Source organism: Chinchilla lanigera, unplaced genomic scaffold (assembly GCF_000276665.1).
Source record: "Chinchilla lanigera isolate Chin_1 unplaced genomic scaffold, ChiLan1.0 scaffold00026, whole genome shotgun sequence".
In the NCBI taxonomy this organism is placed as follows: Eukaryota; Metazoa; Chordata; class Mammalia; order Rodentia; family Chinchillidae; genus Chinchilla; species Chinchilla lanigera.
This window is the reverse complement of record NW_004955427.1, coordinates 22,079,651-22,098,147: the sequence shown is the minus strand read 5'-3', so window position 1 is coordinate 22,098,147 and position 18,497 is coordinate 22,079,651. Positions and strand designations below refer to the sequence as shown.

The 18,497-nt window shown below is 43.0% G+C and overlaps 1 protein-coding gene across 1 annotated transcript in view; it reads right to left on the bottom strand.

Moving 5' to 3' along the window:
• Positions 1 to 4,447: 4,447 nt before the first annotated feature.
• Positions 4,448 to 18,497, bottom strand: part of Dirc2 (disrupted in renal carcinoma 2) — a gene marked incomplete at its 5' end in the record, with an annotated part of 88,540 nt that continues 74,490 nt past the window's right edge. The window contains 1 exon segment of the mRNA XM_005386622.2: positions 4,448 to 17,927. Coding sequence (XP_005386679.2) covers positions 17,812 to 17,927 — 116 coding nt within the window.

Sequence of the window (18,497 nt, the reverse complement as noted above, 5' to 3'; positions counted from 1 at the left end):
AAGAGTTTGACACTCAGGTTTGCCTCCTTGGGCCAGAAGAAAGAGCCTACAGAGCTGAGGTAAAATAAAGCCACTTCCCTGAACACCATGCCTGCCCCTCTTAGCTGGCACCAGGCATTTTCTTCCTCATTCTTTTATGTGAGGTGCTGGGGGTGGGGAGAGAGCAGTGACTATTAGTATTACATATTTTTTTTTACCACACATTTTTTGAAAGGATTTTGAAAAATTCAGTTACACCCTCACCATTTTCACATTGACATCCAGAATTTTTCATCATAGTTTAAAGAGCTACAAAAGATATAATTTCTGGCAGACTGTAAATACTGACATTTACAAAATAAAACTATTCTTTTAAATGTAGCCAATAGAATCTAAAAAGCACAGCATTTAAAAAAGTACAGGAAGAGTTCTTTAACAATTGGGAATATACATTGTTCCTTTCACTCTTTAAACTTATAGACCATTCTACTTCCCGCATAGAATTTTATCCTAATGTAGTATATTTTGAAGCTTTAAAGTCTTTTGTTGTTCACCTATCCTGCTTCTCTGTAACTAAAATATGTTTGAGTTGTAATTTTAATTTCCCCCCAGAACTGCAAAAACATTTTAAAAAATTTCCTATGAGATCTAAGTCAAAGTTTTACTTCATATTGAAATATCATGATTGCTCTTGATATCAAACATTACAGAGATAGTTAAACTTCGACAATTATTAAATACAGAGCCAAATTTTAGAGAGTAGGGGTTTAGAATGTGAGTTATTTCTAGAATGAGAAAAATTAATGGCAGTGGGAGAGAGAACAAGGGTGTGCAAGCACATGAGTGCAGCAGTAAGTTCAGGATTTACAAACCATGTATTAATTGTTGTCAAATGATCTGCTTACAGGAGCGCGTACAGTGTTCTGCTGGGAACCAATCTATAGTGACAGGAAACCCACTGCGATTGCTTGAGCATGGGGTATGGAGACAGGAGGGGACAAGGGAGAAGTTCATGACCTCTGGTGGGTTTGTACATGTATCAGATCTCATTCACACTTTAAATATGAGAAGTTATCTGTATGTCAGCTCTATGCTGGTTTAAAATGAATGGAATTAACGTCCAAGAAACTGCCCAATGCTACCTTACCTCTTACAAGGTCCCTTTTACTTGCACTTGTACTGGTTATCTGTCAGAAATCAATAGGTAATTCCTCCTCCCTCTCTGCAGCGCTCAGTTCTGCCCCTGGACACTGTCCATGGTGAAAGTGGAGGCGGAGAGAACTTTGCTGAGAGCAGTACAGAGGCAGCAAGGATGAGCTCATCATCCGCACGCTTCCTCACCCCGATGCGAGCTGAGGCTCGCAGGTTTGTTGTGAGTGCGTGACGTGGAGGAAATACGCTTCTGCCACCTTTGTCGTTTCTCCTCGCTGTGCTTGCTTCGCCTTCCTGCAACTCGCCCTTGATCTTTTGAGTTTGGCAATCTTTTCACAGTAGTTAGGGAATGGAAGAGGCAAGATTATTAAACAATAACTGCCATCCTTCTTGCTCCCCATCCTATAATTCACGAGTTCTGAACTTTCCGTGGAGTCAGAGCACCCCGTTTGTGATGCCAGATTGCCCACTGTAGAAATATGGTATGAAGGGGACAGACGGGAACACTACCCTGAGCCTGTGCTAACTCGTTAGATGAGGTGTGGGCCTCTTCCCTGTTTTGGGCATCGAGGAGGTTATTACATCCCAAGACCGGCACAGTGGAAATGTTGTGGGATTTAAGAGATAGGAGAGACCAAATGGGAAACAGGAGGATTTTACTTTTAGATGTACACTGGCTCAGCTGATGAATCTAAAATGGATGAGCAGAAGGCAAAGGACAAGTTCCAGCTTTTATACCTTTGGTCAAGGGGGTTGGTCTTTGGCAGGAAACTTGCGGGTGGGCAGAAGGAGAACAAAAGCAGTTTGTTAAGCTGTGACAGTTTTGTATCTTGGTGGTCCTGCTCAGATATAACAGGATGTTATGGGAACAGGAGGTTATAAAAGTTTACTTAACGGGACAGAAGTGACCTGTTTGGTACTGCTAAGTGTGAGAAATGTGCCTGCTTTCCTGCTTTGTGCAGTGGGGGGCGGAGAACTTAAGTGGAGCCCTGGGGAAGAAGCAGCCATGACCTCTTGTCAGGGGGCCAGCTCGGATGGGAGCTGGGAAAGGCAGCTCCTGGAGTCCTTCAGTCTCTCACGTTCTTTTTTTTTTTTTTGTCTTTTCTTCCGGTACCAGGAATTGAACTCACGACCTTGCGCTTGCTAGGCAAGTGCTTTGCCGCTGAGCTAAATCCCCAACCCCAGTCTCTCACGTTCTTGCCTTCCCTGGATCCCAAGGACCCTGCCACAGAGGAATGACCCCAGGACTTTTGAATACAAGCCCCACTGTTTACCACCTGTGCGGTGTAGGAGGTGGGACAGTATTATCTACCTCATAAGGGTTTTGTGAAGAGTAAACTGATTACAGAACAGTAGCACAGCCTGGCCAATGCAAACACATGGATGTTGGAAAAACTTCTATCCTTGTTTGCATTGTGAAGGATTACCCAGAACCTACTGCTTCCTGGTTGGAGTTCAGGGCTCTGCACGCACCCAGTCCAGGCTCTAACCCAGCTCCTCTGCTCACCAGCTACGTGACCTTGGGCGGTTTGTTCCTCTTATGCAAAATGGAGCTAATAATAGAACCTATTCCGGGTTTGCTGTGAGGGCTGAAGCCTGGAAAGTGCTTAGAACAGTATCAGGCACAAGCAAGCACTTGAAATTATCATTGTTACTGAGCTAAGCACTGGGGGTAAAGGCTTCTTCCTGCAATCTGACTCACTGGTATGTCAAAGTAAATATGGAAAATAGGATCTGGAGCTTCATAAAAATTGCTTCATTGACAAAATTTCAAAATATGTCCTCGTTTCCTTTGGGGACCAAATGATACCCATCCAGTAAATTATGCATGAAACAGCTACACCACCACTAGGGAAAAATGAGTCTCCATAAAGGGCCTTTCCATTTCCCTGTACCCGAACTTGAGAATTTCCCTCCTTCCCTCTGTCTCCCACATTGTTCCCTTTCCACTCTGTAGAGCTAGAATTCAGAATTGAATACAATCTTAAAGAATTTTAATTGCTCCAGTGTTTTAACATAAGAATTAAAGGGTAAATACCAGGGCCTGTGTAGGCGGAGGGTATGTAGTTTATGAAAAAGGGTAGGAGGAGAGGCCAGCCTGATTTTCCCTCCTGTCACCTTCTCCATTCTAGCGAACCCCTGGCTCAGAGCTAACTCAGGTGCCGGTGGAGTCTCATGAGGCTGAGAAGGAATTAATCTGCGGACATATCAGGAACTAGCTAAAGGTCTTCATATTGTGAACTAAGTAACTCTCCATCTAAGTATCTTTTCTAAGAAAATCATTAGGAGCTAGGACAAAGAAAAATATACAACGATGTATTCCCTAGGCTATATCTCCTTGAGGACAACCTTATGTCCAACAATAGAATGTATTATTTTAAATTGTAGAAATTTCCCTTGTCATGGGAAAATATTCAGGATATCAATATTAACGACATAAGACAACAGTACAGCATGATATGTATTATATGCTGAAGGCTCTGAGAGGGTTACAAGAGGGCTGGAAAGGAAGTCGGCAAACAGTATCTGCCGGGCAGCCAAAGTTTTCCAGAGCATTTCATGTTCATCACTTTTTTCCATCATCACAGAAACCCATGGATAATGAATTTAGTCAGGAGTGGACACTGCAGTGAAAACCATGAGTACATTCGAGGAGGATGAGGCAAAGCAAAGTTGTTAAAGGCAAAATGAGGGTGATTATTACATGGATTGTTTTGGAACCATTGTTTTTGGCTATGAGGATTGCTGAGAAAAGAGCCACCAGTCCAAGGTTGGACAAGCAGTTACTGGACAAACATCTTTGTGTAAGTGTCAATTTGCGGTAGAGGTTTTATTTATCTCTGTGTGTGTGTTTTGTTGCGGTGCTGGATCAAGCCCAGGTCCTTCTGTGTGCTAGTAAAGTGCTTAATCACTGAGTTGCACCCCCAGTCTCCCTGGCAAAGTCCTCCGTGTTCTTATCAGGCAATTGTCCAAGACAGCCCTCTCTCTAGCCTACCTTGCTCCGTTTGTGGGGTTTGCCAGTGACTCCATTTTGATCTGACAACCTTCACATGAGGTAAATGTGATTATCCCCTTTCTTGATTTTAATTGGCATTATTTTATTTTGAGTGGACAAGAACACGAGGTCTCCAAAAGAAGTAAGAGTTTCAAGCCTCAGGGCTTGCTGGTGGAGAAGCTGGATTGGCCTGGGCTCCTCTGTTTCCAAGCTCTTGTTTTCCCACCAGTTTGCTGCCTGAACGCTCAGGAAGCTTTGGCTCCACTTCTCTTGCCATTTGGAGTTTGATTAAAAACAAAATACGGACCACGTTATCACAAGTGCTTCCAATACACATTTATTGCAAAACCACAAGCACGACAACCATGATGTCACCGCCACATTTCCTAACCGAACAGGAGATCACCATCCTGAAGTGCATTTTCCAAAGAAATGGAGGCTCGCCTGGAAGCCCCGCTCTGTGGGTGATGACGAGAACCCTATTCTGAACTGGGAGTTCTAAACCATTAAGCATTTAATTACCACTTTGGCAAAGCAATGCACATTACCATTTCCACAGTGTAACAGCACAGAGATTTTAAATGCATCTTTATTTTTCAGAATCTTCAGTATTCACAATGTGTAAAATGAAGTGGCGTTTAAAATAAAATGCGATGCCAAAACACAGTTTCTTCAAAGTCCCGATTGAAAGGAAGAAAAATTGCACATGGATAATATTTATCAGTGCTTACAGTTGACATTAACCATAGTTCCCTAGAAGGATAAAAATACTCAAGACTTTAACATTTCTTTACAAAAGTATACTTGGCCATAAAATAAAAATCTATAAAACCCCAAATATTACAAAAGTAAAATGCAAAAAAAATTTTATTAAAGTGTAGTACAATTTTTACATGGTTAAGAATTATTTAAAAACACACAGGACACTTTGGAAGCTGTGATGTGCTGCAAGGGGAAACTGTCACCCAGCCAGGGCCCCCAGCACCAAGTTTCCATGGGGGCAGTGTTTGAGCTCCCCCTGCGCTTATTCTTGCTGTATCATCTCTGCTGGAAGAAGAAAGTCCTCCTGGGAACGTGGGTGTCACAAGAGGGGCAGCCCTTGCCTTCAAGGCACCCGTGGAGAACCTGCATCTTGGTGTGGCCATGTTGACGTCAGGTCTTGGTGCTGAGGGGAATCTTCAGAGCTGGCCCCCACCCTCTGAGACAGTCCCGGCCCTCTCCTACAGGCAGAGGCTCTGCTGCAGCTTGCTGGAGTAAGATTTCACAGTGGTGGTCAGAGTTCCACTGCGCTCACCTCAGCCAAAAGCCATCACCAGGACAGACAGGGATTCCGGCAGGAGACTCCCTTCCTTCAAGCCGGAAGGCAGTTAGAGCCTGAGTGCCGCTTGAGGCTGCCAGAGGAAATGGGAGTGGGAGGGCAGTCTGGAAAGGGAGTCAAGACCCAAGGGAGGCCCAAGGGATGCGTGGGTTGCGCGGCAGGTAGGGGGAGCCCTTTGGGCACACTGGGCCCCCACGGTGGAGAGTGGCGATGGCAGGACTGAGGCAGGCTCCCTGCCTGCTGCTGCCTCTGCTGCTTCTGCAGCCATCCCTCCTCCGCCTCTTCCTCCCAGCTGGCACCCGGTTTTGCCTGCCTTCCTGCTCCCACTGCAGTGTCCTGTGGGGCTGTGATAGCCAGGTATCTAGTGATGTAAGACAGGTCAAATACCCCATGGCTTGAGAACAGAGCAGGAACAATAAAGAGCTCGGGCTCTGGGGTAGTGATTTGGGGCAGATGGGCTTTCTGGCTTGCTTCTGGATGTGTGGCTAGGAGGCGGGAAGCAGATGGAAAAGTCTGGTGGAGCAAGAAGTGCTAACTTCCCTTGGTGCTATCCTCCTTGGGCTACCCGGGGTTTGTCTACATCCAAGAATTGGTACAAAAAGTCATTATTCTGGCAGAGTGGGGCAGTGCTGGATGTGGTGCACACTGCTCAGAGCAGAATGGGACTCCACTGCGTCAGTCTGGGGATCTAGGAGGACAGGGTCCGCAGATGGCTGGTTCTACCTTCCTCCATCCCCACCTGTCTGGAAGCCAGCTGCTCATGTTTAAGTGAGGGAAGGAAGTGTGAAATGTGGAGGCTGTTCCCCACTGTCAGCCTCCCCTCTTCCTGCTGGGGTCTTTTGCCCTAGTTTGTTTTGCTCCTCTTGTCTCCCTTTTTTTTTTTTTGGTTTTTCTCCGGTACCGGGAACCGAACTCAAGACCTTGCGTTTGCCAGGCAGGCGCTTTGCCGCTGAGCTAAATCCCCAGCCCCTCCCCTGTGTTTCTTGATGCTCCCATTCTTTGAAAGCAAGAACTTCTAAGTACTAAGGGGAGTGGCTCTGGAACAGACAGCAGAGGGAGGCTGTGGAATCTCCATCCCTTGAGAGCTGAGAAAACAGTTGGCCAGACAGAGACACACTGCAGGGAGGGTGTGCTTGCAGGCAGGAGCCTGGGCCAGATGACTCAGTTGGAAGAAGCCAATTCCTGGTTCTGCTTTCCAGAGCCTGCTTCCACCACAACTCCACACTTCCAAGATTCCTCCTCCAATTCAGCTCAGCAGACATTTTAACAGCAAGTCTAGAGGGTTGGCTTATGGTTTATTTATGCTTAACAGTGCTGGGGGTTGAACCCAAGGACTTGCATATGCTAAGCACATGCTCTACCACTAAGCTGCATCCCCAGCCTTTAGGGCCTGCATTATGGTTCAATAAGTCTTCTAGTGTGGTCTCCCAGATCTCCTTTCATGGTCCCTTTCCTCCCCCTTGGTAGGAGGCTCATCTCTTGGCGTAATCCCATGCCTGAACGAACACTGGCACATCCGAAATCTTTGGAAGCTTGTTAGATTTCCCTAAAAACCTCTCCACTTATTTTCAAGCCATCAAAACAGATTTTTCTGCCTTTCCTTTCAAAGACTGTCCACGGTTATTTTTACTCTTGCAAAAGTCACATATAACTATACACTGATCAGGGACAACCATGGATGTTTAATGGCTCAAGGAAATAGGATTTAGAATATATTTTCCCAAGAGAGTAAGATCCCATACAGAAACGGAGACAGCTGTAGAGATGAGCTACAAAGCTTCCAAGAACCCTTTGGGGGAGGTTGTTGGCTTTGAATTATAGGTTTTCTTTTATGAATAGGCTCATTGGAATGCAAATCTGAGGGCAAGAATCTGTCTTGTTTCTGCAGTCTGTGTCTAGCCCAGCAGCCAACATCCAACAGGAGCCCAGAAGATGCTGATGGAATTATTGGATAGATCCCTCCATCTTGGTTCTTTCCCTTCTTCTTTTAAGAATCTTTATATAATCTGCTCCTTCCAGCATTTAATATTGGCTAAGATAAAAGCCATGCCTGACTTAAGTGTGTTTCATTATGTTCAAATGGTATTATGAAGTAGAAGGAAAAAGATAATAGTCTGCTTTAAGAGGAAAGGAACAGTTCATGTAAGAAATATTGAAGTTTAAAAAAAAAGATACATCTCAGGACCTATCTAACAAAGAACTCACTGGTAAAGGGATACTGACAAGAGGAGAGCAGGTAAGGGAGTCAGCTCCAGCTCCCCAGTGTAATCTTTCTCCTGTCAGATGGGAAGGTCAAGCCCAGGCAGCAGAACAGAGTCCTGCGCCCGGGAGTCTGCATGAAGCTTGAGTGAAATGAGGACAAATAGGGAGAGGCTTCTCTATCCTGAGACAGGGGGTGGGGAAACATCAGGACTAACATGTCAGTGGATTTTTCCTTCCCTGAAAAGGGCAAACGCAATTACAAAAGAGGAGGGGAAGAGTTGGGAGTTAAGATTCTTCTGGACATGGGCCAAGGATCCTAGGGCGCAGGTCCTGAGAACAGCAAGGTATGGAGCAAGGGCCAGCTCCAACGGAGACATTTGCATTACCTCCAACACGATTCTGTCAGCAATAACTTCTGGGCAGGAAGAGCAGTGCAGGGTGAACTACTGAAGTCAGGGGAGGACTGAGAAGAAACTGCCTGCCATGGATATACACTTCCAGCTCTAGCAGGATTCCACTGGGCAGGGCCTATTGTGCCCCTGCCGAGGGAAGTGGCATCAGTTAGCTCTCACGCTTTGTCTGAGTCACTGAACTAACCTGAAATAAGTAGGTACGTGTGTAGGCCATGACAGTGATTTTGTTTGGGACTTGTGCACACAACTGAGGAGGCGGATGACAAACATTTCTGTTGTGGAAGGAAGTCAATTTGGAATTGGACATGTGTAGTAATTAAAATCTTCTACAGAAATTAAACCTTCTGGGGGGCATTCTTTGGATTTCACCATGCTTAGCAGGCAGGACAAACCTAAGATGTGTCAGGTGTGGCTTGATCATGTTCACTCTCAGGCAGGGACCTGAGGGGTCCTACAATCTCCAGCACCCGAAGAAGGCCCTCTCTATCTGGCTGCTGAGGCCTCAAATTCATCATTAGAAATGGTTCCTTTTGGTGTTGAGTACCTATTCTTCAGTAAAATTAAAATTTTTATTGGAAAGAAGACTCACAAAGCCTTAGGGATATGTGTATCTCAGCATGTACGCAGTTGTTAAATTCTGTCTTAGAGGAAGCTAGAAGCGCCAACATCCCCGACTTCCCAAAGGAAAGATAAGCCAGTTCCCCAGCAACAGAGTAACAGTGAGGTTTGGGATTCCTTCTGCCAAAATTGATTCTATGCCCCGAGACAGAGCCAGGTCCTATTTGTGATGGAAATTTCAGTGGAACAGAATATGCTTTTCTTGAAATCAATTATGGCTAATGATGATATGAGAAAACAGGTGGGCTTGGGCTATGCATGATTAAGTATTTGCGAAACTGTCATGATTTCTTCTAATTGTTAGTTTAGGAGAGGATTTTTTTTTTAAATTTTTCTAAAAGATCCCAGAGGGTAGAAACATCTTTTGTTTTTCTGATTATCTTTCACAGGTATACACTGTGCACATAAAATTACTCTGTATCCAGAATAAAAACATAAATGAACAAAGGAATAAGCGGACATGATATCAGCCTGCCTGAGACCTTAACACAACCAACAGGGCCTTGTGGAAGGTCCAGGTTTAGGGAAAGGATAACATTTAAGCTGGGAGTATTGGTAAAAAGACATTGCACCTGTAAGTTTTTCTACTTTCTGTTGTGTAAGACTAATAGGTAGATCGGAGAACTGTAAAATTTTTCAACTAAAAGGAACATCTACTCCAACTTGCTCATTTAGAGGTGAGGGGGCAGAAGTCCAGGGAGGAGGGGGTCACTTACTCAGGCCTCTTCCACGCTGGGCTGCTCTTTGGGCTTGTTTCTCTCTGACTGCATGTGTGCCTGCATCAGAGGCACAGGGAAGCTGTGTGTGCTGACACCTGTGTACAGACCATACCTTGACATGCTGTAACTCTGCTCTCAGTAAGATGTCTGCACAGCTCTGCAGAAAGAATGTGGCCATGTAGAAACTGACATCGTTGCAAAGCAACTTATAATACTTTAGTGTCACAACTAGAGACGTAAGTTCAAGGATCAGCCTTACTATCTGACCTGTCAGTTTGATTTCTACAGCTGCAAACCCAAGGCACCTCACAATGAATCAAACAGGTATCTGATTTGGTCTGACTCCAGTGAACAAATGCTGCATTCCCACCTGGCTCCCAGAATGCTATCTCAATATCAGATGACAGATTGTTCTCTGAATGCATTTGATAAATTTAATAAACTTCACATTTCATATATAAAGTCCTTTGGGAAAATAAACAGCATCTGCAGCTTATCTCCTACCACAGACACAGAAAAAGCCATTCCTTCTTGTTGAAAGTGCACGCAGCATAATTTTTCATGTGTTCACGGACACACGAGGGCTCACACGAGGGGGGCTACTCCACAAATGGAACATGGAAGTGCTCGGGAGCTCGTCAGTCCTACAGACTGCAGGTGTTTCGCCACTGGAAATCATTTTCTAACACTGAATAAGCATGGACTGGAATTCCTGAACTGGAAGAAACCTAAGCGAACATCATTGTTCACTCACTCATTTTAGAAATGTGCATAAATGAGAAATGATGTGACTTGCTCAAGGTCAAACAACTGAAGTCACCAGCCTGGGATAAGAGCCAGGCCCTGGGGGTCCTAAGCCAGTGCGCGCTCTCCATGCCCTCTCTGGTCTAGTCCATGAGGAATCCTCGTGGCCAGCTCTCTTCTCCATTGCTGGAAACTCACACAAGCTGGCCGCCACACAGCTTGCTCCCAAGCATGGTCAGAAACAGGAAGAAATAGGCAGGAAGGAGAAGGCTGGATAGACAGGAGGACAGGAAGGGAAGAAGTGACCAAATGAAGCTGGGCTCTTGTTCTGCTATGGCTTATCAGTTCTGCCAATTGCTTGAAAGGTAGGACAGCTAAGGAGGTTGACCAGGAAAATAGTAAGAATTAGTAGAGTCTCCATGAGATTTTATTTTTAAACCATGGAATGGCATGACTTTTCTGCTGTTACCTTTCTGTGTTCTACAATACTGCGCACCTCTGTAGAGATGGGGAAGCTAAAAAAGCTCTGTCAAGAAAATCTATATGGATTTTGGGGGTGGGTCATTCATTTTCTTCTCTCACTGTGCAGAAACTGTAGTTGGTATAGACACAGGAACTAAGCTTCCAATAAGAAAGCAGAATAGTGCACGTTGGAGTTCACTTTTAGACATCAGACTGTGATGGAGCTTGATGCTATATAGTTGGTTCTATGAAATCTCTATACTAACCACTGCTCCATTTGATAGAGATGGAGACAAAACATTGTCCAGGAAACAGTTTCTTAGATGACTCCATTTAAAATGATCTCTAAGTTTTTATACATATCTATATAAATGTATAGACAAGAGAGATTAGGTTTTTATATGTATCTATGTAAATGTATGGACAGGGTAGGAATATTTTTATACATATCTTTTGTATGTATATTTTATACATACATATAGATATGTATATTTTTATACATGTCTATATAAATCTATACACAAGAGATAGGTTTTTATACATATCTATGTAAATGTATGGACAGTATGACTCCTTCCAGAAAAGAGGGTTAGCCTGCACGTGTTTATGTGGAGGGGGACTTCATTCTGTAGTTGGTCCTGGGCAATTCTGTAGTGGTTATACTTTCATGTACTTTTTGTATGATTTTTAAAACTTGAAAAGTGAAAGAAAATTTACTTCAAAAGAATTATTTTTGGCTAGTATATTGGTCACTTATGGAAAGAAGACTGAACTGGGAGTGTAAGGACATGCGAAAACCCGGCTGTGTCATAACTCAAGGTCGAATTTTTATCTATTTGTAAAATGAGGTGGTTGGATTAGATCATTTCTTTCATTCTATAATCCTTTTGAGTAAAAGGGAGGAAAGCCAATCTAAATAAAATACTGTACTGTAGTGCTTTAAAAAATATCACTTTCTACCACTGAGGTAAACGGAGTGTCTCTAAGTTACTCGCATTTTATTCAAGATTGCAGAAGCCTCCAGTATAAATTAGAAGACCCAGCAGGAAACCTTAAGTGTAACACAGTATTTGAGTTCATTTTCCAACAACCTCTTGGAGTCCCAAGCCTCCCAATACACCAAGTTCAGCATGCTTAGAGCTAAGAAGTTTGATGTCCTCCTACCATCAAAGTTGTTGAAATCAACTCCATGCTTTGTTTTGCTTTCTAGCTATGCTTTTAAAATTTTAAATTAAACCTTGCTGAATGAAGAGAAAAGCTGGGTTAACTCATGTTCTTTTTTGAGAATAGGCTGAAATGAAAAGCTATTGTTTGAGGCCAGCAGGTAATAAGATAACAAGTGAAGGACCACATAAAGCAATTAGCTCATATTTTAAGAATGGAATGAATAATAATTGTACACTGTTAAAGATCTTTGAAATTCCCATTTTAGGGCAATGTTCTAATTTGGAAAGCCCAGATGTGAGGACTATTTAATCTTTTCCCCGGATTTACTTAGGTTCTGTTCATGCCAGCATCCTGTCCAGGAGAGGGAGGCCCAAGTGTGTAGCCCTGCTTACCCCTCGGGATGAGACTGAGCTTTCTCCTGGGATCCCAGGGAGGGGCCCTGGGAGAAACCTGGTCAGGGACTCTCCAGCAGGAGCTGAGTTCGGATTCCTGCAAGAGTTGAAGCTGAGAGTTGGCACACAATGAGGACAAGCCAGAGCCTTGGGAAACTGCATGGCAAAATGAGGCTGGTGCTGTTTCAGACCTGATGTCAGCTGGTGAGCAGCAGTCACCACTACTGAGACAAGGGAACCCAGTGCATGCTCTTAAACCTGCACTCCAAACCCTACTGTCTGCTCTAGGATGGTCCAGTGCTGTCTCCTGAGTACTGCTTATCTTTCCTAGAGAATAGCAAACCATTTGATGGGATAAAAATGAATTTTATCTTGTTCCCTTCTGTATGATAATTCCAAATTAAAGTGGAAGTGTATTTTCCCCTATATTTATAAAACAGGCCTAATCACATGTTCTTACACTACATTTCCTCCTTACTGTCATGTATTTTCATATTACAGCTTTCATATATTTATTTTTTGTGGTGCTCGGGAATGAACTCAGGGCCTTGTGCATGCTGGGTAAGCATTGTATTACTGAGCAACACCCAGAGCCACCTATGACAGCTTTCGCACTTGCGTGGTAATGTGCTATGATCATGGCAATGCCTATACTTCCTAGTTCAGGGACAAATGTGAAATTAACGTGACTTTTAACATTAATTGAAAGCAAATTTTATATGCATTTTTATTTGATCTGGAATTTAAAATGAAGCATGTATTCGGCAGGCTACAAGATGAATCCCTGGATTTTTGTGAAAATAAGAGTAAAAAAAACTAATTAAAAGATAAGTAGATGGGGATTTAATCTCTTCAACTTAAAATCCCTTAGCTTGGCTCCCTCATTGGAAGGACTTCATAAAAACAAGCTATAAACATTCTCAGTAATTAAATATGAATATATGATCCATGATAAAACCTGGCCCTTAGGCCATATATGTTTAAATATACAAAATTAAATGCATACTCGAGTCCCTCTTGTTGTTTTATTAGCTCCATCTTCCAGTGAAATGCATTTGTATAATTATCTTGTTCCTATACTTCCACCATGGATCATATTAAAAAACACTTCCCCCCATAAAGTGTGAAGTATTAATTGATAAGCCACAGGGAACTAACACTATAACATGTCCTTACCAATTAATAAAGCTGTTGGCTGGGTTTATGAGAACTGAATTATTCATCAGCATCTTTTCATATAATGTCACTGAAAGCTAAGACTTATGAGACATTAGAGCCCCTGCAGGATAATGATTTGCTTAGAAATTTTACTTGTAAACCAAACAACCACCTCAGTTTACTCCCTGAACACTGCATACTCAGTACTGGCAGTTTACTTGTAGCCCCATCATTTCTGGACAGGGAAGAACGTTCGTGAACACCCCAAATGGTCTACAGCAAGCTGAGACTCTGTAAGGTAGTGAAAATAAACTAGTTTAGGGGTCAGAAAATATAGATCTTAGTTCTACTTTTACTCCTGTAGTGGGCCCTCCACATCTACAGGTTCCACATCCACTGATTCAACACATTGCGGATCAAAAATATTTGGGAAAAATGCATCCATGCTGAACATGTACAGGTTTTTCTTATGATTTCTTAAACAATACAATATAACACAGCAGGTATACGTAATTGAAAGAGTGTAGTATTATAAGTGATCTAGAGATGGTTTTTTTTTCTAGAGATGATTTAAAGCATGAGAACTTGATTGAAGGCACAAGAACCCAACTTCTGACTGCACTGAGTGAAAATGAATTTCCTATCTAAATAACAAGAACACCTGCCTTGCAGGGTTTGGTGGCACACACCTGTAATTCCAGCACTCTGCGATGCTGCGGCAGAGGGAATGAAAGCTCAAGCCCAGCCTGGGCAGCTTAGTGACTTAGTGAGAACCTGTTTCAAAACAAAAACCAAGTCAGGCTGAAGTTGTAGATCAGAGTAGAGGCCCTGGATTCAATCCCCAGTACTGTAAAGAACAACCAAATCCCTCAAAAAAAACCCCAAAAGAACAAACCATAAAAAGCCATTTGTCTTCATAGGCACCCATGCATGTAGGCAGAGTGAAATACTATTATCAGTAGTGACTGAATTTTACTGATCAAGTCACACACGTGCACAAAACATCTGACACACACTGGTTTCCATTCGACTGTGTGTGACGGACACAGAAGGTAAAGTGAGCACTGCACTGCGCCCTCCCCTACACGGCCTGGCACTTCAGCACCAGTCATGTCACATAATAATGTTCACAGTCTGTGATCGTGGGGGGCTGAGTTACTAGCTGTCCAGGGGAGCATGAGGCCCAAGGGCTGGGTGTTGGACACCTGTAAGGTATATGGGAGGATGACATCAGTGATTGTGGAAGACCACTGGGAATGTTCCCCTTGAAAGAAGACAAGTTGCCTCCATTTTGGTTCACCTTTGCCCAACTCCCACATGCTAATATGCACAGAACTGGCTAGGAGAATGCTGAACGCCCCCTGACTGGCTTTACGCAAGGCAGATGGGTCTAGTTGAGGCGCCACTGATCTGTAGCCTTTGAGGCAAAGCGATAGGTCTGTGTGCCCCACCTATAGCTTCCTCCTACCGAGTGTGAGGTAGGCCGAGAGACACTGTGTTGTCAGCTGAGATGGAGCTTTGAGAAAGAGGCAGTGATGTCCCAGGGCAATTAAGGCCAGCACCAGAGCTAAGGCAGCCAACCCAAAACACAAGATACTTCCTCAAACTGTGTTACATGGATTCCTCCAAACTTCAAGGATACCTGTTAGCAGAATCCATACTTTCTTTATACTTCTCTCTGTACACTGCAGACGTGCCATTGTGCACCCTACCTTGCCATTCTCACAGTCACTTTACCCCAGCTACTCCCCTTTTCACCAACTATTAAAACCGGGTTTGGCCCTGGGTCGAGGCCTTTGTTCCACCTGGACTTCAGACTCCCTTGGCTTCCTGTAACTGCAGATATGTCTCTGTCTCTTTTCTTGCCGTGGGTTGCAGTGCAAGTGGTAGACTGGAATTTGCTCATGACAGTTCCAGTAACTTTTCCCTGGGATTACAATTTATAAGCTCTGGACCGCCATGAGGTTGGGGTGCTTATAAGAGATAAATACTAACCATTTCATATGAAGGACTTGAGCACCCAAGGATTTGGGTATTTGCTGGGGATCTTGGAACCAATTCCAAGGACACCGAGGGAAGACCAAAACTAGTACTTTGGCTAGGTACTTTACCTCTCTAAGGATAGGTTCTTGGAATTCTAAAATGAGCGCTTGGATCAGTACAGGGTTATGATTTCTTCCAGTTATGAAAGGTCATTCGGACTCTGTTTGGTTAGAAAGTATAAAGATAAAGCTTGTCTATTTTGGTGCAGGATAGAAATAAAAACAAAGAAAATATGATTTGCAATATTCAGATAAATAATGTATAGTCCCTCCCACCCCAGGTTCCCTTCCTATCAGGCTTAGCAGATGAAATTTTGAGCACTTAAGTCAGTTGCAGTTTGTGACTGGAACAATTATGTTCTGGAGGGGTAGCCAATCCAGAGGAAAGAGGCGGCTTCCTCTCATCTCATGTAAACTACACAACAGAGTTGGTACCGGGTACAATGCAAGAATTGCTAATCACTACTCATTTGGGGTGTCTTTGAACTGAACTGGCCATTTAGGCAATATTTTTTACATGTTATTCTGTATTTTGTGTTAAAAGTAGAATTAACTTAGTTAAAAATTTCTACATCAGAAGTCTTATTACAGCAGGATTTTACACAGCAACGTCCTCAAACACAACAGCTGTGGCTAAGGCCAAACACTGCATACTTCTCCCCTTTCCCTTGTCTCCTCTCTAAACCAGCAAGCGCGGTGGTTATTTAGCACCCGGGTCATGGCCTGCTGGTCTCCTCAGTGGCTGGCTTTCAACCACCTTCCAGAATTCTGCCTTCTTTTTATTTCACTTTTACTTATGTAGGAAGAATGTGTTAATGGAACAAAGCCTCGCTTTCACAAGATCTCTTCTCTTTCACAAGTTTCATTTTTGCTGCCAAGTGAGTAGGGTGGTTAGAAAGGAAGAAGGTTCAAAGGTCACTGAAGTTGGGTGGTAAATTCGTGGGTTTCCTTACATTCCAAGTTTCACAACTGGAAAGAAGGGTCTTACAAGACTCCACGGAGTCCTAGAATCCTCCTCCAGGACTGAAGTGAGTAAATGCAGAGCCATAAACTTGCTAAAAGACGAGAAAGGTGTTGGGGGAGGGGTGTGCGCCGCGCACATGCGTGCAGACAGCAGAAATAAATGCTTTCTCTCTGTCCTTCCCTTTGCCTTCCCACTTGGACTAGGGGGCCAGAACAAGGCAAAGAAAATACATATCTAGCTGACAATGGAGTTACAATTTCAAGTGAGGAAAAAGTGAGAGGGGCCTGGAAGAAGCAGAGAATAATCAAGGTAAAATGTTACTCTTGATCTTTTGGGGGAGTATTACCTTCGCACTGCAGCGTCCTGCATGCATAGTGGAATATACGTCTGAGAGCCTCCATTGAGTAACTTAGTTTAAAAAATATCTATCATTCATAGAAAGAAAACAGGTACTGGCAAAATGCTGCCTTGTCAAATACATTAGAGTTTATACAGAACTGGGTATTTTACACCCTAAACTGAGACACAAGGATACAACTCGGAAATCACGCATAAAGTTTTAAAAGTTTCAGTGTTCTAAATTTTTCTTTTCCCACAAGAGTCATTTAATAAAATCTAACCCTGGTAAATAACAGTCAGTGCTGGGCTTTACAGCTCCGGCTGCCATGTATAGGTTGAAGACACACATGCTGTGTGGTTATCATTTCTCTTTTAGCAAAGTCCTAAATCAGTGGAATTACACTCTTCACACAATAATTAGTGTGACTCTATCCACATTCAGTCACCCTTGCTACAATGATTTAAGGGCTTTGCAGATGAAATTGTATTCACAGAGACAAGGGCAAGTCGAGATGTAGACACAGCACCTGCATTCTGAAGTCTCTGGAAAGCACTCATCACCAGGACAAGGAGGCCAGTAGCTTCTGACCTGATTAAAAATACAGACTCCTAAGAAATGGCTTTATTAGAAAAACATGTAGTGTACACGGGGCTAATTTCTATTATCAGTATGTCACTTGGCTATTTTATAATTAAAATCCGATATAATATAAGGTTTAAACTTCCTTAGAAGTTAGTGGTATTTCTTCCTATTCTGTCATGTGACTTCAGGAGTTATCTTCATGTGAAAGATGCCCTTTCTTTCTTTTCCTAAACACCACGACTCAGTAGTTTAGCACTGGCACAGCACACAGGGGATTACCTACAGTAGGAAGTGCCCCACGTGTAAGACATCGGACTTCCGGCCCCTGGAGTCAGGCACAGGTCCACCACTTGTAGAGTTTATAAATACCCTATTACCACGCAAGTAAGTCCTGCATTATTACTACTAGTAATTAAATTAATGCAATAATCTGAATTCAACAAAACCTCTGAATGAAGTTTCTTTCTTCTCCTTTTTTTCCTGTTAGATGTGCAACTCCGTGCAAATGTGCAGTGTGCAGTATTGATTTCTAGTCTCCTTTAAAACTCCTTCAGGTCTGTGCTATTAAACTGAGACAACCACATCAAGATAGAGTCTGTCATAGGACTCCCTGAAGCACAGAATGAGGAGGAGACTAAGCAAACACGACCCAGGAAGGCACCAGTTGAACCAAGACAATTCTGTAAGACAAAAATACAGTATGTAGTTTTAAGCATTCATGCAGCACCAGTGAACACCACCTGTATGCCCAGAGCAGTCTGCTCTGCAGTCAAAAGCACTTACAATAAATGCGCCATAGATTTATTGTGAGGATACTGGCTTTCAGGATACTGGCTTTCAATGAACAGTGACAACTGGGAACTAAGTGATGGGTGTAATATATTATGGGGCTTTCATGTGGCATATTTTAAATCAATATTGTTAATGACAGTTCATCAATTTAATCCATCTTTGATTGGAAAATCAATTTATTACTTCATGGAAAAAACTGATTGGCTTTAAGTGTTAGTTTGTTAATTGCTTTTTAAATGCCCTCTATCACTCTTGCTCTTACTTTGTTTAGGAATGTCTGATGGTTTAAAGAGACAAATAGGAAAATCACCTCAATTTCAAGATATCACCTTTATATTTTTTTGGATAGAAATTTCTGTTTCCCAGTAAAAATGTTCAGTAGTAATCATTGTAAATCAGAGAAAGTATATGGAAAAATAAAGTAAAACATAAAAAAAAAATTCTCATCAAAATTCCAC